The sequence below is a fragment of the Callithrix jacchus genome, chromosome 14 (genome assembly GCF_049354715.1).
Source record: "Callithrix jacchus isolate 240 chromosome 14, calJac240_pri, whole genome shotgun sequence".
NCBI classification, from domain to species: Eukaryota; Metazoa; Chordata; class Mammalia; order Primates; family Cebidae; genus Callithrix; species Callithrix jacchus.
This window is the reverse complement of record NC_133515.1, coordinates 67,331,347-67,348,044: the sequence shown is the minus strand read 5'-3', so window position 1 is coordinate 67,348,044 and position 16,698 is coordinate 67,331,347. Positions and strand designations below refer to the sequence as shown.

The following is a 16,698-nucleotide window of genomic DNA, read 5'->3' as shown; positions in this document are numbered from 1 at the left end:
GGTGATCCTCTTGCCTCAGCCCCGCCAGTATTTGGGATCACAGGCGTGGGTTTCACCATGTTGCCCAGGGTAGTGTCGATCTCCTGGGCTCAAGTGATCCGTCCACCTCGGCCTCGCAAAGTGCTGGGATTACAGGCGTGAGCTACCGCGCCGGGCCATAAACGCTTATCTTCTAACGCACCATTTCTTTTACTTGCTATATTCATTATCTGAATCTTTTCATATTAGAACGTAAGCAGAACACAGACAGTGATTTTTAATTTACTGGCGATACTCAGAGCCAAGAACAGTCTGAGACATAGCGGGCCATATTTAAAAATGCAATAAAAATAAATAAATAAAAAGAAAAAAATGTTTTTTAATGAGTGAATCATCAACGAGTGGATGAAACGATAATATGGCTAACAGACAGCAGTAAGGAGGCTGTGTAGAATAAACCCGGAATCCCGATGTTGGCAGTTTGCTTAAAAATAAAAAGGGAGGCAGTTGGAGGGGGGCACACGTTTGAACAAAATACTGGGAGGAGGAAGGCTAGTCTTTTGTTTTCAAGTTTCCTTCCGCTGTTACTCCCATGCTTCCTGGCACACCACTAGCTCAATACCTGCCAGAAATCTCTCACCTGGTGGCTGCATCCACCCTTGCAACCACCCACTCGGGGGCTCCAAACCTTGCAGCCGAGAAAACTCGGAAAACTGATCTCTACTAAGGATCCGCGTCTGCGGGTCTGCGCGCAAGGCGCAAGCATGCGCAGTAGCTAGAGTCCTCAGCGTGCGCGGGAAGCCGGGCCGCGTCCGCTTATGATTGGCTGCTGCTGCGGACTCCCACCCACCGAAACACAGCGCTGGATGCTGATTGGGTGTGGTTGCCGAAGCCGGACGCCGCTCGGGGGACTAGGGAGGGGAGGCGGGAAACAGCTTAGTGGGTGCGGGGTCGCGCGCTTCCTTCAGCTAGGTGGTGAGGAGGTTCCGACATGGCGGTGCAGCCGAAGGAGACGCTGCAGCTGGAGAGCGCGGCGGAGGTCGGCTTCGTGCGCTTCTTTCAAGGCATGCCGGAGAAGCCGACCACTACGGTGCGCCTTTTCGACCGGGGCGACTTCTATACGGTGCACGGCGAGGACGCGCTGCTGGCGGCCCGGGAAGTGTTCAAGACCCAGGGGGTGATCAAGTACATGGGGCCGGCAGGTGAGGGCGGGGACGGCGAGTGCTGGGGTGGGACCCGGGGCTTGTGGCGCGACTCCATTCCCGCCTCGGAAAGTGGGCGGCGAACAGCCTCCGGCATGGGGGCGGGACTTTGGTGCCAGGTCGCTCTTGGGGATTCCGCCTTCCCCAGCCTCTCCCTGGTCCTGGAGGGATGCCCCCTCAGCCCTGAACCCCGTGCCTCTCCAGCTGCCCCGGATCTGAACTTGAGATCACGGAGTGTTTACGTCGTGCCAGGCGTTTTAATGCACTGTTAGAGTTCATTTTCCAGCCGTCGCAGACCTCGCCTTAGTCCTGTAGCGCTCATTACATACATGGCCAGAGTCTCTTACTACAAACGGCAGCCAGGAGTGACATTTAAAATGGAGGGGGGTTTGGGAGACCCTTTTATGGCACCCACGTAATTCTGCCTCCACGACTCTCCCCTTTATGCCGCTGGTCCAGCTAAGAGGCTGGTAATGGACCGCTGTTGAGGGGCAGTATGATGAAGTGGTCAGGACCATTGGACTCGAGCGGGGCTTCTTGGGATTAAGTCGCTGCCCCTCGCTCATTAACCTGTGACGTTGGGCTAGTCATGGACGCTCTCTGCTTCAGCTCAGCATTCAGTGCCTTCCATCACCCTGCCACATCTATCCAGCAGCATCTCTCCCTGGAAAGTTACAAATGTCTCACCCTGTGTGGGTCAAATGTTCCGGATAGGCCTAGTTGACCTCTTTTCTCCGTTTTCTTTGAGCTTTCTTGCAGCTAAGTAGTTATGCTAATGAAAAGATCATCCCTAGGAGGAGTAGAGTTGTGGGTTCTAGTCCTGACTAGAGGACTAGTGCAAATGCGATGCTTCTGATGAAAAATGTTTCATTCGTTAGATAGAAACGTGTCAGGCAGGGTTATGGACACTAGTTGAAAAAGAAATAACCACTACCTTCATAGAGATCACTATTGCAGAGCAAGGCAGAAATAATTAGAATTCAAGTTGGAGGCTTATGGAGGTGAGCTTGTAAGAAATTGCAAGAGGCGCCAAGGAAGGATTGCCAAAGACTGGAGACGGTGGAAAGGGCATTATGAGACGCCGAAGTCCATGTTGAGTCTTGGAGGACTAGGAATTTGCTAGGGAGAGGGCTTTAAAAGAGGTAGATTGGCGTCACTGGTGTAAAAAAGGAAGGTGAGAAGACTGGCCCAGGTGGGTGGGGTTAGATAACAAAAGGCTTTTCAGGTTGTGTTGAGCTGTTGGAATTTTATGCTGTAGGCAATGAAAAGTCTGAAGATTTTTAAGTAAGCATCCAGCGCTGTGTTGTATCATTTTAGCCGTAGTGTAGAGGCTGGCTTAGAAGAGGGAAAGAGTAGAGGTGTAGGACCAGTTAAGTAAGAGAAGCCAGCAGGCTGGGCACCCTGGCTTACGCCTGTAATCCCAGCATTTGGTGGGAGGCCTAGGTGAGTGGATTATGAGGTCAGGAGTTCAAGAAGAGCCTGGTCAAGAGAGTGAAACCCCCTCTGTACTAAAAATGCAAAAATTATCTGGGCGTGGTAGCAGGAACCTGTAATCCTAGCTGCTCCTGAGGCTGAAGCAGACAAAGCTTCAACGCTGGAGGCAGAGGTTGCAGTGAGTCGAGATCCCACCACTGTACTCCAGGCTGGCGACAGAGCGAGACTGCATCTTGAAAAGAAAAGATAAGCCAGCAATAGTTACAAGTCGCTTAATTATGATGGTGTAAGTTGCTTTCTAATTTAAAGTTGTATGAATTAGGCTACTCAAGGCTAGTACCTGTGGCTTTCTTATGTTTGTATTCAGTTTAGAATAGTCTTAATTTTAGAGTGATATAAAAAGTTTTTTTTTTTTTTTTTTTGAGACAGAGTTTCGCCCTGTGGTCTCTCAGGCTGGAGTGCAATGGTGCTATCTCGGCTCACTGAAACCTCTGCCTTCTGGGTTCAAGCACTTCTCTGCCTCAGCCTCCTGAGTAGCTGGGATTACAGGTGCACTCCACCATGCCCAGCTAATTTTTTGTATCTTTGGTAGAGATGGGGTTTCACCATGTTGACCAGGCTGGTCTTGAATTTCTGACTTTGTGATCCCCCCATCTCGGCCTCCCAAAGTGCTGGGATTACAGGTGTGAGCCACCACCCCCGGCCTAAAGTGTTGTAAAAAGTTCTAAGGTACTGTATATATTAGTGTAATTTGCATCACTGATTTTTCTAGGTACCTATTAATAGCTTTTTCTTTTTTTTAAGCTTTTTGGTTTTTGTTTTTTAAATTAAGAGATGGGGTCTCACAGTTTTAGCCAGGGCAGTCTTGAATCCTGGCCTCAAGTAATCCTCCTGTCTTTGTCTCCCAAAGCGCTGGGATTACAGGTGTAAGCCACCAGGACCAGCCTAATAGTTCTAATACTTTTATTTTCTAATTTAATTTAAATAGTGAAGGGAATAGTGGATACTAAGTATTACATCTGTTTATTGGGAAGGAAGTTTATATGAACATCCAGGAATCTTTTATATTGGTGCATAGATTTTTTTTTTTTTTTTTTTTTTTTTGGAGACACAGGCTCTCTCTCTGTCTCCCAGGTTGGAGTGTAGTGGTGTGATCTTGTCTCACTGCTGCCTCCTCCTCCTCCTGGGCTCAACTGGTCCTCCTGTCTCAGCCTTTGAGTAGCTGGGACTACAGATGCACGCCACCATGTCCAGCTAATTTTTGTATTTTTTAGTAGAGACTGGATTTTGCCATATTGCCCATGCTGTCCTTGAATGCCTGGGTTGAAGTGGTCTACCTGCCTGGGCTTCCCAGAGTGCTGGGATTACAGACATGAGCTAGCAAACCCAGCTGGAGCATAGATTTTTTTTTTTTTTTTTGAGACAGAGTTTCGCTGTTGTTACCCAGGCTGGAGTGCAATGGCTCGACCTTGGTTCACCACAGCCTCTGCCTCCTGAGTTCAAGCAATTCTCCTGTCTCAGCCTCCTGAGTAGCTGGGACTACAGATGCACGCCACCATGTCCAGCTAATTTTTGTATTTTTTAGTAGAGACGAAGTTTCACCATGTTGACCAGGATGGTCTCGATCTCTTGACCTCATTATCCACCTGCCTCGGCCTCCCAAAGTGCTGGGATTATAGGCGTGAGCCACCGCGCCCAGCCTTTTTTTTTTTTTTTAATTTAAATAGAGACTGGATTTCAGCATGTTCTCCAGGATGGTCTTGATCTCCTGACCTTGTGATCCATCCACCTCAGCCTCCTAAAGTATTGAGATTAAAGGCATGAGCCTCCGCACCTGGCTTTTTTTTTTTTAAATAGTGGAGCATAGATTTTTAAAAACATAATGCTTCCTTTGTTATCCTCGAAGATTGAAATGTGGGTGTTTACCAGGGACATTTCTAAGAAAATGACAACTTAGGCAGTCACCTCATCTTATTCATGTTGAAAGTTTTTTTATTTTTAATTTTTTTTTTTGAGGTGGAGTCCCACTCTGTCCCCCATGCTGGAGTGCAGTGGCGCGATCTCAGCTCATTGCAACCTCTGCCTCCCAGGTTCAAGCAATTCTGCTGCCTCAGTCTCCTGAGTGGTTGGGATTACAGGCGTGCTCCACCACACCCCGCTAATTTTTGTATTTTTAGTAGAGATGGCATTTCATCATGTCGGTCAGGATGGTTTCAAACTCCTGACCCTGTGATCCGCCCGCCTCGGCCTCCCAAAGTGCTGGGATTACAGGTGTGAGCCATCATGCCCGGCCTCATGTTGAAAGTTTTTAAAGATGAGTTAAACTTGTCAAAGAAGTTAGTAAGGACATGTTAGTTATTCCCAAGGATCTATTTTTTTTAAAGACATTTACTCAGCATCAACGTTCAGACTATTAATATTAAGCAATCAACAGCATGGGTGCAAAAAACAAAAAATCTACATTAAAACCCTTTGTTGGAATGCTTTACACTTTCCACAGAACAGAAACTAAAATGACCTGTTATACAGTTAGTCACAAATATAGTCCTAGAGTTTTTTGTCCACACACATAAGTATTTGTCTGAAACATGTCTTTGTAGCAGCTAGGTCCTGTCACCACTGTGCTTGGCTCAGTTCACAAATCTTTTGTGACTTGTAGCTTGTGGGTAACCCCCCATATAGGCACCAAGGAATGAGAGCTAAGCAGAACCCTGGCACAGTTAGGGCTTGAGGAATATCTCACTTTATATTGTTACTACTCAGCTATTTCCTTTTATATAATCCTATATTAGTTTATAGAAATGGGGCTTGACGAATCCCTTTATATAATCCTCTCTGTATAATCATATAATAGTTGATAGTATGAGTACCTAAAGAATATTTCCCTACATATATACCTATATCTTAGTTCATAATTCGAGGAATGCCTAGAGTGGACACAGTACAGAGCATGAATTAAGGAATAAGCAGCTTATAATCAGAGGAATACCTAGAGCAGACACAGTGCAGAGCATGATTTAAGGGAAAAACAGTTATACCAGGACAAGAATCCACGGCCCAGACGGCAGAATTCAGTATTGTAAAGATACCCGCTGTAAGGCAGGCTTGGGGCGAGAGCCTGATAAAGGAGTTGTAGGACCTTGCTCCAGTTCTTGTGGAAGGCTGCGCTCAGAACGGCAATCCACCTTGGTGACTGTGAACTTTATCAGTTCTTGCTACTGTGCAGCTTGAAAAGCATCTTCCCATAGAACCCATTGGAAGCTGCCAGAAGGTGGCGGTAACCCTGACAGCTCTGTCACTGCTATGTGACTTAAAGCATCCTCCTATAAATCTTAGAAGTAGTTTTACCATAGATAGAAGTATTGCACACTGCGCATTGGCCCACCTTCAAACCTCAGTGACCTAATGGGGGTGGACCCCTTACTGCGCACGGCCCTTGCCTTCGTGGGAACGAGCCCATTGCTGTGCACTGTCCACCTCCTGGCCTAGGTGACCTAATGGGGGTGGACCCCATGTTTCATTGATCACGACCCTATCACTATCCTTAAAGATGATTTCACTCACTGCCCTGCCCCCTAACCTATACACAATAAATACTCATGCTTATGGACATTTGGGGCCTCGCCTGACTCTGCTTATAGGTGGCGTGGCCCTCCGAGCCCAGCTACGTTTTTCTTGTACTTCTGTGTCCTGTCTCTTCATTTCTCGGATCCTGAGCCTTAGCACAGCATAAGGCTCACCCCATGACCCTGTGGGGCACTCAGCCCTGCATAGCTTCCCTGTCACTTCTCTGGCTCTCCTCTCCTGCTAAGCTTTGTTTTGTAATTAAAATCTTCTGCCACTGCCATAGCCACCTTGGTTTCATGGCTTGGCAGAGTATTGGCCTACACCACCATAGGGGCCAAAACTTCTGCTTCCAAAGTTTCCTCCCTTTATGGGTCCAAAATTTGAAGACTGATTGTTGTAATTGCCAAAATCATTGTAGCTTCCACGACCTCCAAAATTGCTTCCATCATTACCAAATCCATTATAGCCATCCCATTGCTACCATATCTACCACCTCCATGGCTGCCACCAAAGCTACCATGACCACTGAAGTTTCCTCCACGACAAAAGTTGTCATTTTCTTTTTTTTTTTTTTGAGACGGAGTTTCGCTCTTGTTACCCAGGCTGGAGTGCAATGGCACGACCTCAGCTCACCGCAACCTCCGCCTCCTGGGTTCAGGCAATTCTTCTGCCTCAGCCTCCTGAGTAGCTGGGATTACAGGCACACGCCACCGTGCCCAGCTAATTTTTTTTTGCATTTTTAGTAGAGACAGGGTTTCACCATATTGACCAGGATGGTCTCGATCTCTTGACCTCGTGATCCACCCGCCTCGGCCTCCCAAAGTGCTGGGATTACAGGCTTGAGCCACCGTGCCCGGCCAAAGTTGTCATTTTCACTGAAACCATCTCCACGACCACCACCAAAGTTTCCTGAACAACTTTGGCCGCTTTGGCTGAATGAAGCTCTAACAGTCTCTCTCTCTCTTATTTTTATTTTTTTGGAGATGGAGTCTTGCTCTGTCACCTAGGCTGGAGTGCAGTGTCGTGACCTTAGCTTGTTGCGGACTTCGCTCCTGGGTTCAAATGATTCTTCTGCCTCCCAAAATAGCTGTGACTATAGGTGTGTGTCACCATGCCCAGCTAATTTTTGTATTTTTAGTAGAGATGGGGTTTCATCATGTTAGCCAGGTTGGTCTCAAACTCCTGACCTCAGACAGTTCGCCCACCTCAGCCTCCCAAAGTCTGGGATTATAGGCATGAGCCACCGTGCCTGGCCATCACTGGCCGTCTTTGCTTTGACAGGACTTTCCTTACTTCACAATTGCAGCCATTCATGGTATGATATTTTTTCCTTTTTTTGAGACGGAGTTTTGCTCTGTTGTCAGGCTAGAGTGCAGTGGTTCGATCTTGCCTCACTGTAACCTCCGCCTCCCAGGTTCAAGTGATTCTCCAGCCTCAGCCTCCCAAGTAGCTGGGACTACAGGCATACGCCACCATGCACAGCTAATAAAATTTTTTTTTTTTTGTATTTTTAGTAGAGATGGGGTTTCACCATGATGGCCAGGCTGGTCTCTAACTCCAGACCTCTGGTGATTCACCCGCCTTGGCCTCCCAAAGTGCTAGGATTATAGGCATGAGCCACTGCACCTGGCCTTCAGTGTATCTTCTTCTTCTTCTTTTTTTTTTTTTTTTTTTTGAGATGGAGTTTCGCTCTTGTTACCCAGGCTGGAGTGCAATGGCGCGATCTCGGCTCACCGCACCCTCCGCCTCCTGGGTTGAGGCAATTCTCCCGCCTCAGCCTCCTGAGTAGCTGGGATTACAAACACGCGCCACCATGCCCAACTAATTTTTTGTATTTTTAGTAAAGACGGGGTTTCACCATGCTGACCAGGATGGTCTCGATCTCTTGACCTTGTGATCCACCTGCCTTGGCCTCCCAAAGTGCTGGGATTACAGGCTTGAGCCACTGTGCCCGGACTGTTTTTTTTGTTTTTTGTTTTTTTTTTTTTTGAGATGGAGTCTCTCTTTTGCCAGGCTGGAGTGCAGCCGGCTCACTGCAGCCTCTGCCTCCTGGGTTCAATTCTCGCGCCTCCCGAGGAGCTGGGACTACAGGCGCATGCCACCACATTCAGCTAATTTTTGCATTTTAGTAGACGGGGTTTCACCATGTTGGTGAGGATGGTCTGGATCTCTTGACCTCGTGATCCACCCACCTCAGCGTCCCAAAGTGCTAGGATTACAGGCATGAGCCACCACACCCAGCTTGCACTTACTAGTTTTTGGTGTTAAAATAATCATTTTGGCTGGGCGAGGTGGCTCATGCCCAGGACTTTGGGAGGCCAAGGTGGGAGAGTTGCTTGAGCGCAGGAGATCAAGGCTGTAGTGAGTGGTGATGCATTCCAGCCTGGGTGACAGAGTGAAACCCTGTCTCAAAAAAAAAAAAATTGTGAAATTATGGTTATATTATATATAGAGGGTTTTATTGAATTTCCTTACCTGGTAAATGAAAATGTTCACTTTTGGTTTTTGTTTGTGAAGTATTGCTGGCTGACTGGCTTGTGAAATGAAGTGCCTAAAAAACATTCTTTTTTTTTTTTTTGAAATGGAGTTTGGCTCTTGTTGCCCAGGCTGGAGTACAATGGCATGATCTTGGCCCACCGCAACCTCCACCTCCTGGGTTTAAGCAATTCTCCTGCCTCAGCCTTTGAGTAGCCACCATGCCTGGCTGATTTTGTATTTTTAGTAGAGACGGGGTTTTTCTATGTTGATCAGGCTGGTGTCTCAGGGCATTCGCCTGCCTCAGCCTCCCAAAGTGCTGGGAATACAGGCGTGAGCCACTGCACCCGGCCTGGAAACCATTCTTATTCTGGATTTGAATCTTAACATAGGCTCAGATTATAAAATTATAATGTTAGCAAGAGTATAGTGAAGTAATACTGTAAACTACTGGAAGAGGTACTGATTTTCTAGAAAGCAATTTGATAGTATATTCATAAAAATCTTCATAAATATATAAAGAATTCTTACAATTCAATGTAAAGAAAGTACCAGCAAAAGAAGATATTTAAATGTTCAATAAATGTATTAAAATTAAAAGGGCCTTAACTTTGTTAGTCATCAGGGAAATGCAAATTAAAACTACAGCGTGATACCACTGCTTTACCACTAGCATCACTAAAATGCAAAAATGATGGAAAATGCCAAGAGTTGGCAGGATGTGGAACACCTGCAGCACCCATACTTAGCTAGTGGGAGTATAAATCTGTACAACCGCCTTGGCAAACTTTTGGGCAGTGTCTATTAAAGTTGAACACACAGCTCTCTGTACCACCATAATGGTGCACGTGAATGTCCTGGCTGCATCAGCAATGCTGAAAACACTACTTCAGAGTCATTGTCCAGTCTGTAATTGATAATGAAGCATGGTTACATTGGTGAATTTGAAATCACTGATTATCACAAGGCTGTGAACCTCTTTGGCAGTATAACAAGTATGTAGTGATCAGCCCCCAGATTTGATGTGCAACTCAGAGATCTAGAATAATGACAGAACAGTGTGATCCCATCCAGCCAGCTTTTAAAAATAATGTATTTATTTTCATAATTTTTTTTGGCAGAAATGAAGTCTTGCCATGTTGCCCAGGCTGGTCTTGAACTCCTGGGCTCAAAGATCCTCCTGCCTCAGTCTTCCAAAGTGATAAGATTATAGGTGTAAGCCACTGCACCCAGTTTGGTTTCACAGTACTGACAACCTCAGCTGGCATCATAGACCAGGAAGAAGCAAAGATGAAAACACACAGAATGGGGAAATCCTGGGATTCTTTTTTTTTCTTGAGATGGAGTTTTGCTCTTGTTGCCCAGGCTGGAGTGCAATGGCATGATCTCTGCTAATTGCACCTCTGCTTCCCAGGTTCAAATGATTCTACTGCCTCAGCCTCCTGAGTAGCTGGTATTACAGGCACCCACCCCCATGCCCGGCTAGTTTTTGTACTTTTAGTAGAGACTGGGTTTCACCATGTTGGCCAGGTTGGTCTTGAACTCCTGATCTCTGGTGTTCTGCCCACCTCCCAAAGTGCTGGGGTTATAGGCATGAGCCACCACACCTGGGCCAATCCAGGGATTCTTTTTTTAGGGATATGATACATACTAAATGGGAGACCTTGTCTCAAAAAAAAAAAAAAAGAAAAGAAAAGAAAACTTGAACATACACATATCCCATGACCCAGTGGTTTTTTAAAGTTTCATTTCTCTCTTTAACTTTTTAAAAGAATGAATACTCAAATGCGTTTCCCCCCTCTTTTTAAAACGTTGGTTCTCGCTTTATCAGCAAAGCTGTACTACAGTGGCATGATGATATAGCTCACTGCAGCCTTGAACTCCTGGGCTCAAGCCATCCTCCTACCCTGAGTCTCCTGAGTAGCTGAGATTATAGGCATGCATCACCACACCCAGCTGACCCAGCAGTTCTCTTTAGCAGTGGAATACTCTGGAGTGTATGCCCAGCAGAAGTGTGTATATATATGTTCCCCAAAAGACATATACAGGATTATACATAGGCCTAAGTTGGAAACTATCCAAATGCCAACCAGCAGTAGAATGCCTAAGTAAATTGCAGTTTATTCAAAGAATATATTCTAGCAATGATCATGAACAACATTATATACAAAAAATATGAGTCCCAGTGGCTCCAGTCATGGCTGAAAGGTGCCAACATAGAGCTCAGGCCATGGCTTCAGAGGGTGCAAGCCCCAAGCCTTGGCAGCTTCCAGGTGGTGTTGAGCCTGCTGGGCTGCAGGGCACCAAATCCCTAGGCTACACACAGCATGGGGATCCTGGGCTGGCCCATGAAACTACTTTTTCCTCCTAGGCCTCTGGGCCTGTGATGGGAGGGGAAGCCATGAAGACTTCTGACATGCCCTGGAGACCTTTTTCCTATTGTCTTGGGGATTTAACATTGGACCCCTCATTATTTATACAAATATCTGCAGCTAACTTGAATTTCTCCTTAGAAAATGGAATTTTTTTTTTTTTGCACGTTTTAAAATATTTGTTGTTGTTTGAAATGGAGTTTCGCTCTTTTTGCCCAGGCTGGAGTGCAGTGGCGCAGTCTCGACTAACTGCAACCTCCACCTCCCAGGTTCAAGTAATTCTCCTGCCTCAGCCTCAGTAGCTGGGATTATAGTCACCTGCCACTAGGCCCAGCTAATTTTTGTATTTTCAGTAAAGACAGAGTTTCACCATGTTGGTCAGGCTGGTCTCGAACTCCTGACCTCAAGTAATCTACCCACCTCGGCTCCTCAAAGTGCTAGGATTACAGGTATGAGCCACCGCGCCTGGTGGAATTTTCTTCTCTGTCACATTGTCTGGCTGCAAATTTTCCAAACTTTTATTCTCTGTTTCCTTTTTAAAACTGAATGCCTTTAACAAAACCCAGGTCACAGCACCCTTTAGTAGCACAGAAGTCAGTAATTGAGGTTTGGGAACCTCTGCGTAGGTTTCAAAGGATGAGTGGAAATGCCTGCATGTCCAGGCAGAAGTTTGCTGCAGGAGTGGGGAACTCATTGAGTATCTCTGCTAGGGCAATGTAGAAGGGAAATGTGGGGTCAGAGCCCCCACACAGAGTTCCTGCTGGGGCACTGCCTAGTGGAGCTATGAAAAGAGGGCTATTCTCCAGACACCAGAATGGTAGATCCACCAACAGCTTGCACCATGTGCCTGGAAAAGCTGCAGACACTTAACGCTGTCCCATGAAAGCAGCCAGGAGGGGTGCTGTACTCTGCAAAGCCACAGGGGCAGAGCCGTCCAAGGCAGTGGTAGCCTACCTCTTGTATCAGCGTGACCTGGATGTGAGACAGAGTCATAGCAGGTAATTTTGGAGCTTTAATATTTGACTGCCATGCTGGATTTTGGACTTGCATGGGGCCTGTAGCCTCTTTGTTTCTCCCATTTGGAATGGCTATATTTACCCAATGCCTGTACCCCATTGTATCTGGGAAGTAACTAACTTGCTTTTGATTTGACAGGCTCATAGGTGGAAGGGACTTGTTTTGTCTTGGATGAGACTTTGAACTGGAATTTTGAGTTAATCTGAAATGAGTTAAGATTTTGGGGGACTGTTGGGGAGACATGATTGGTTTTGAAATGTGAGGATATTAGATTTGGGAGGGGCTGGTGCGAAATGAGATGGTTTGGCTATGACCCCACCCAAATCTCATCTTGAATTCCAATGTGTTGTGGGAGGGACCCAGTGGGAGATAATTGAATCATGGGGATGGGTCTTTGCCATGCTGTTGTACTGATAGTGCGCAAGTCTCACAAGATCTGTTGTTTTAAACATGGAAGTCTCCCTGCACAAGCTTTCTCTCTTTTAAAAAAAATTTTTTTATTTCTCTGTTTTAGAGACAGGGTTTCTCCATGTTGGTCAGGCTGGGTCTCGAACTCCTCAGGTGATCTGCCTGCCTTGGCCTCCCAAAGTGCTGGGATTACAGGCGTGAGCCACCAGCAGCCTCTTTCTCTTTGCCCGCTGCCATTCACGTAAGATGTGACTTGTTCCTCTTTGCCTTCTGCCATGATTGTGAGTCCTCCCCAGCCATGTGGAACTGTAAGTCCAGTAAACCTGTTTTTCTTCCCAGTCTCGGGTATGTCTTTATCAGCAGCGTGAAATCCAACTAATACAGGACTTGAATACTTAATACCTCAAATCTATAACGTATATTTTATTTTATTTTTAAGGAGCAAAGAATCTACAAAGTGTTGTGCTTAGTAAAATGAATTTTGAATCTTTTGTAAAAGATCTTCTTCTGGTTCGTCAGTATAGAGTTGAAGTTTATAAAAATAGAGCTGGAAATAAGGCATCCAAGGAGAATGACTGGTATTTGGCATTTAAGGTAATTATCTTCCTTTTAAATTTGCTTTTATTTTTATAAGTAGAAAAATAAAAATGTGAATAATTTGTTTTAATATTTTAAGTAGATTGTGATAGTAGAATGGTTTGAGACACTTAAATAGCAATTAGCATGTGGTTTTTAAAAAGTTACAGTTGGCTGGGCGCAGTGGCTCATGTTTGTAATCCCAGCATTTTGGGAGGCTGAGTCAAGTGGATTGCCTGAGACCGGGAGTTCAAGACCAGCTTGGCCAATATGGTGAAAACCCATATCTACTAAAGATAAAAAAAATTAACTGGGGATATTGGCACATACTTGTGGTCCCAGCTAATCAAGAGGCTGAGATGGGAGGATTGCTTGAGTCCAGGAGTTTGAGACCACCCTGGGTAACGGAGGGAGATCACAGCTCCCTAGAGAGGTAGAGTAGGCAGATGATTTTTTTATGTGTTTTTTTTTTTTTCCTTTTTGCTTCTTTCCTCTTCTCTTTCTTTTTCTTTTTTTTTTTTTCCTGAGACAGAGTCTCACCCTTTTACCTTGGCTGGAATGCAGTGGTGCGATCTCAGCTCACTGCAACCTTTCAAGTGTTTCTCATGCCTCAGCCACTCTAATAGCTGGGATTATAAGTGGTGCACTGATATGCCCAGATAATTTTTGTATTTTTAGTAGAGACGAGGTTTTGCCATGTTGACCAGGCTGGTCTTGAACTCCTGGGCTCAAGAGATCTGCCCACCTGGGCCTCCCAAAGTGCTGGGACTATAGGTGTGAGCCTCTGTGCCTGGCTGGTTTTTGGTTTCTTTTTTTTGGGTGGGAGAGGTTATATAGCTAGATTAAATAGATGAATTGATTAGATACATAGAGGCTGGGTATGGTGGCTCACGCGTGTAATCCCAGCACTTTGGGATGCTGAGGCAGGTAGATCACCTGAGGTCAGGAATTCGAGATCAGCCTGGCTAACATAGTGAAACCCCGTTCCTACCAAAAATATAAAAATTAGCTGGGCAGGGTGGCAGGTGCCTGTTAATCCCAGCTACTTGGGAGGCTGAGGCTGGAGAATCGCTTGAACCCAGGAGGCAGAGGTTGCTGTGAGCCAAGATTGCACCACTGCATTACAGCCTGGGCAACAGAGCAAGATGTCTTTAAAAAAAAAAAAGGAAAAAGATTAGTGAGATAAGGTAGTTATATTTTAATACTGTTTAGAAATTCAATATAACGTAAATTTGGGTACACTGATCTTTGTCATTGTTCCTAAAATATAATTGTAGATAATAATGTGGACATAAAGTTGAATACTATCATTAAACAAGGATTTGATTTTACTGTTTTTGAAATATTTCAAACACATTTACATTATTCCAAATACTTCATGTATAGACATTTGTCCTACGTTTGTATCTTTGTATATACTTTTCTCTTCCATTAGATTGTAAATTTATGTAAGTCTGGAGCACATTAATGATGATTGTATTCCTTGGTGTGCCTAGGAAGGCATGCTGATACGTATGCTTCTAATGTTTTTAAGGACATGATCATGCTATTGATTTTTGTTTATTTAATGACTCTCTTCTATAACTTCTTTACTAGTTTGTAAGGTCATGTTTTTGTTTTTTTCACACACACAATACCTGCACTAAGTAAATTCTCAAACACTGGAATAAATCAGTCTTTTTTTTTTTTTTTGAGACAGAATTTCACTCTTGTTGCTCAGGTTGGAGTGCAATGGTGCGATCTCAGCTCACCGCAACCTTTGCTTCCCAGGTTCAAGTAATTCTCCTGCTTCAGCTTCCTAAGTAGCTGGGATTACAGGCATGCACACCATGCCTGGCTAATTTTGTATTTTTAGTAGAGATGAGGTTTCTCCATGCTGGTTAGGCTGGTCTGAAACTCCGACCTCAGGTGATATGCCTGCCTTGGCCTCCTCAAGTACGGGGATTATAGCAGTGAGTCACTGCACCCGGCCATAAATCAGTCTTTAAAATATTGGGGAGGTGAGTTTATTATTACTATTATTATTATTTTGAGACACGGTCTTATTCTGTTGCCCAGGCTGTAGGGCAGTGGTGTGATCTCGACCCACTGCAACCTCTACCTGCTGGCATCAAGCGAAGCGAAGTCTCCTGCCTCAGCCTCATGAGTAGCAGGCGTGAGCCACTGAGCCCAACCTGAGTTTATTCTTGAAAGGGAATAAATGTGGTAATGAGGACAATGCTCCATTCTTGTAGTTAGATTTCATTTCTTTTCTCCTTTGTGCATAATAGGTGATCTTACAAATTCTCCAACCTTCTCCTGTATCTATTTCTTTCTCTTTTTTTTCTACTTCTCACGAACAGTACAATTAGAAGGTTTTTAATAATGTCTTTCCCTTTTTGTTTTATTTCATTTTATTTTTTGAGATGAAGTTTTGCTGTTGTCATCCAGGCTGGAGTGCAATAGCACGATGATAGGCGTGAGCCAGTGCACCTGGCCACAGGCAGTTATTTTTTTTTTTTTAAATAAGAAATCATGGCCGGGCGCAGTGGCTCACGCCTGTAATCCCAGCACTTTGGGAGGCCGAGGTGGGCGGATCACGAGGTCAAGAGATCAAGACCATCCTGGCCAACATGGTAAAACCCCGTCTCTACTAAAAATACAAAAAAATTAGCTGAGCATGGTGGCGTATGCCTGTAGTCCCAGCTACTCAGGAGGCTGAGGCAGGAGAATTGCTTGAACCCGGGGGGCGGAGGTTGCAGTGAGGAGATCGCGCCACTGCACTCAGCCTGGTGCCTGGCGACAGAATGAGATTCTGTCTTAAAAAAAAAAAGAGAGAGAAATTATTTTATTGGCTAGGCATGGTGGCTCACAATTGTATTCCAGCACTTTGGGAGGCTGAGGTGGGCGGATCACAAGGTCAGGAGTTCGAGTCCAGCCTGACCACCAGGATGAAACCCCATCTTTAATAAAAACACAAAAATTATCTGGGCGTTGTGGGTGCCTGTAATCCTAGCTACTCAGAATACTGAGGCAGGAGCATTGCTTGAACCCTTGAGCGGAGGTTGTAATAAGTTGAGATCACGCCACTGCATTCTAGCCTGGGTGACAGAGTGAGACTTGTCTCAAAAAAAAAAAAAAGAAAACGTTTTATTAATAAGATTCATTGAAGTTGGATAATTCTTGTTTGCTAATAAAACTTGAAGTATGTTCAAGGGTTTATTAAATTTTTAAAATTTCATTTTTACTTAGGCTTCTCCTGGCAATCTGTCTCAGTTTGAAGACATTCTCTTTGGTAACAATGATACGTCAGCTTCCATTGGTGTTGTGGGTGTTAGAATGTCCACAGTTGATGGCCAGAGACAGGTTGGAGTTGGCTATGTGGATTCCATACAGAGGAAGCTAGGACTGTGTGAATTCCCTGATAATGATCAGTTCTCCAATCTTGAGGCTCTCCTGATCCAGATTGGACCAAAGGAATGTGTTTTACCTGGAGGAGAGACTGCTGGAGACATGGGGAAACTGAGGCAGGTAAGTGAATCAAGTCTAGTGATACAGGAGATTTCAGGCCTAGGAAAGCCTCTGTAATTAACATGATACCTTTTTATTTAAGGCAAAATAATTAAAAACTCAATTTTTTGTGTGTCTAATTAAAATAATGTTTTATTTTGAGGAATATTTTGATGTTT

At 45.0% G+C, this 16,698-nt stretch overlaps 1 protein-coding gene across 2 annotated transcripts in view; it reads left to right on the top strand.

The window, feature by feature from the left end:
* Positions 1 to 917: 917 nt before the first annotated feature.
* The window catches only part of MSH2 (mutS homolog 2), an 87,553-nt gene continuing 71,772 nt past the window's right edge, over positions 918 to 16,698 (top strand). For both annotated transcript variants that reach the window (XM_078349403.1, XM_035272619.3), the window contains exons 1-3: positions 918 to 1,181; positions 12,894 to 13,048; positions 16,262 to 16,540. In XM_078349403.1, the coding sequence (XP_078205529.1) occupies positions 971 to 1,181; positions 12,894 to 13,048; positions 16,262 to 16,540 (645 nt within the window). In that variant the 5' untranslated portion in view covers positions 918 to 970. The remainder of the gene's footprint in view (positions 1,182 to 12,893; positions 13,049 to 16,261; positions 16,541 to 16,698) is intronic.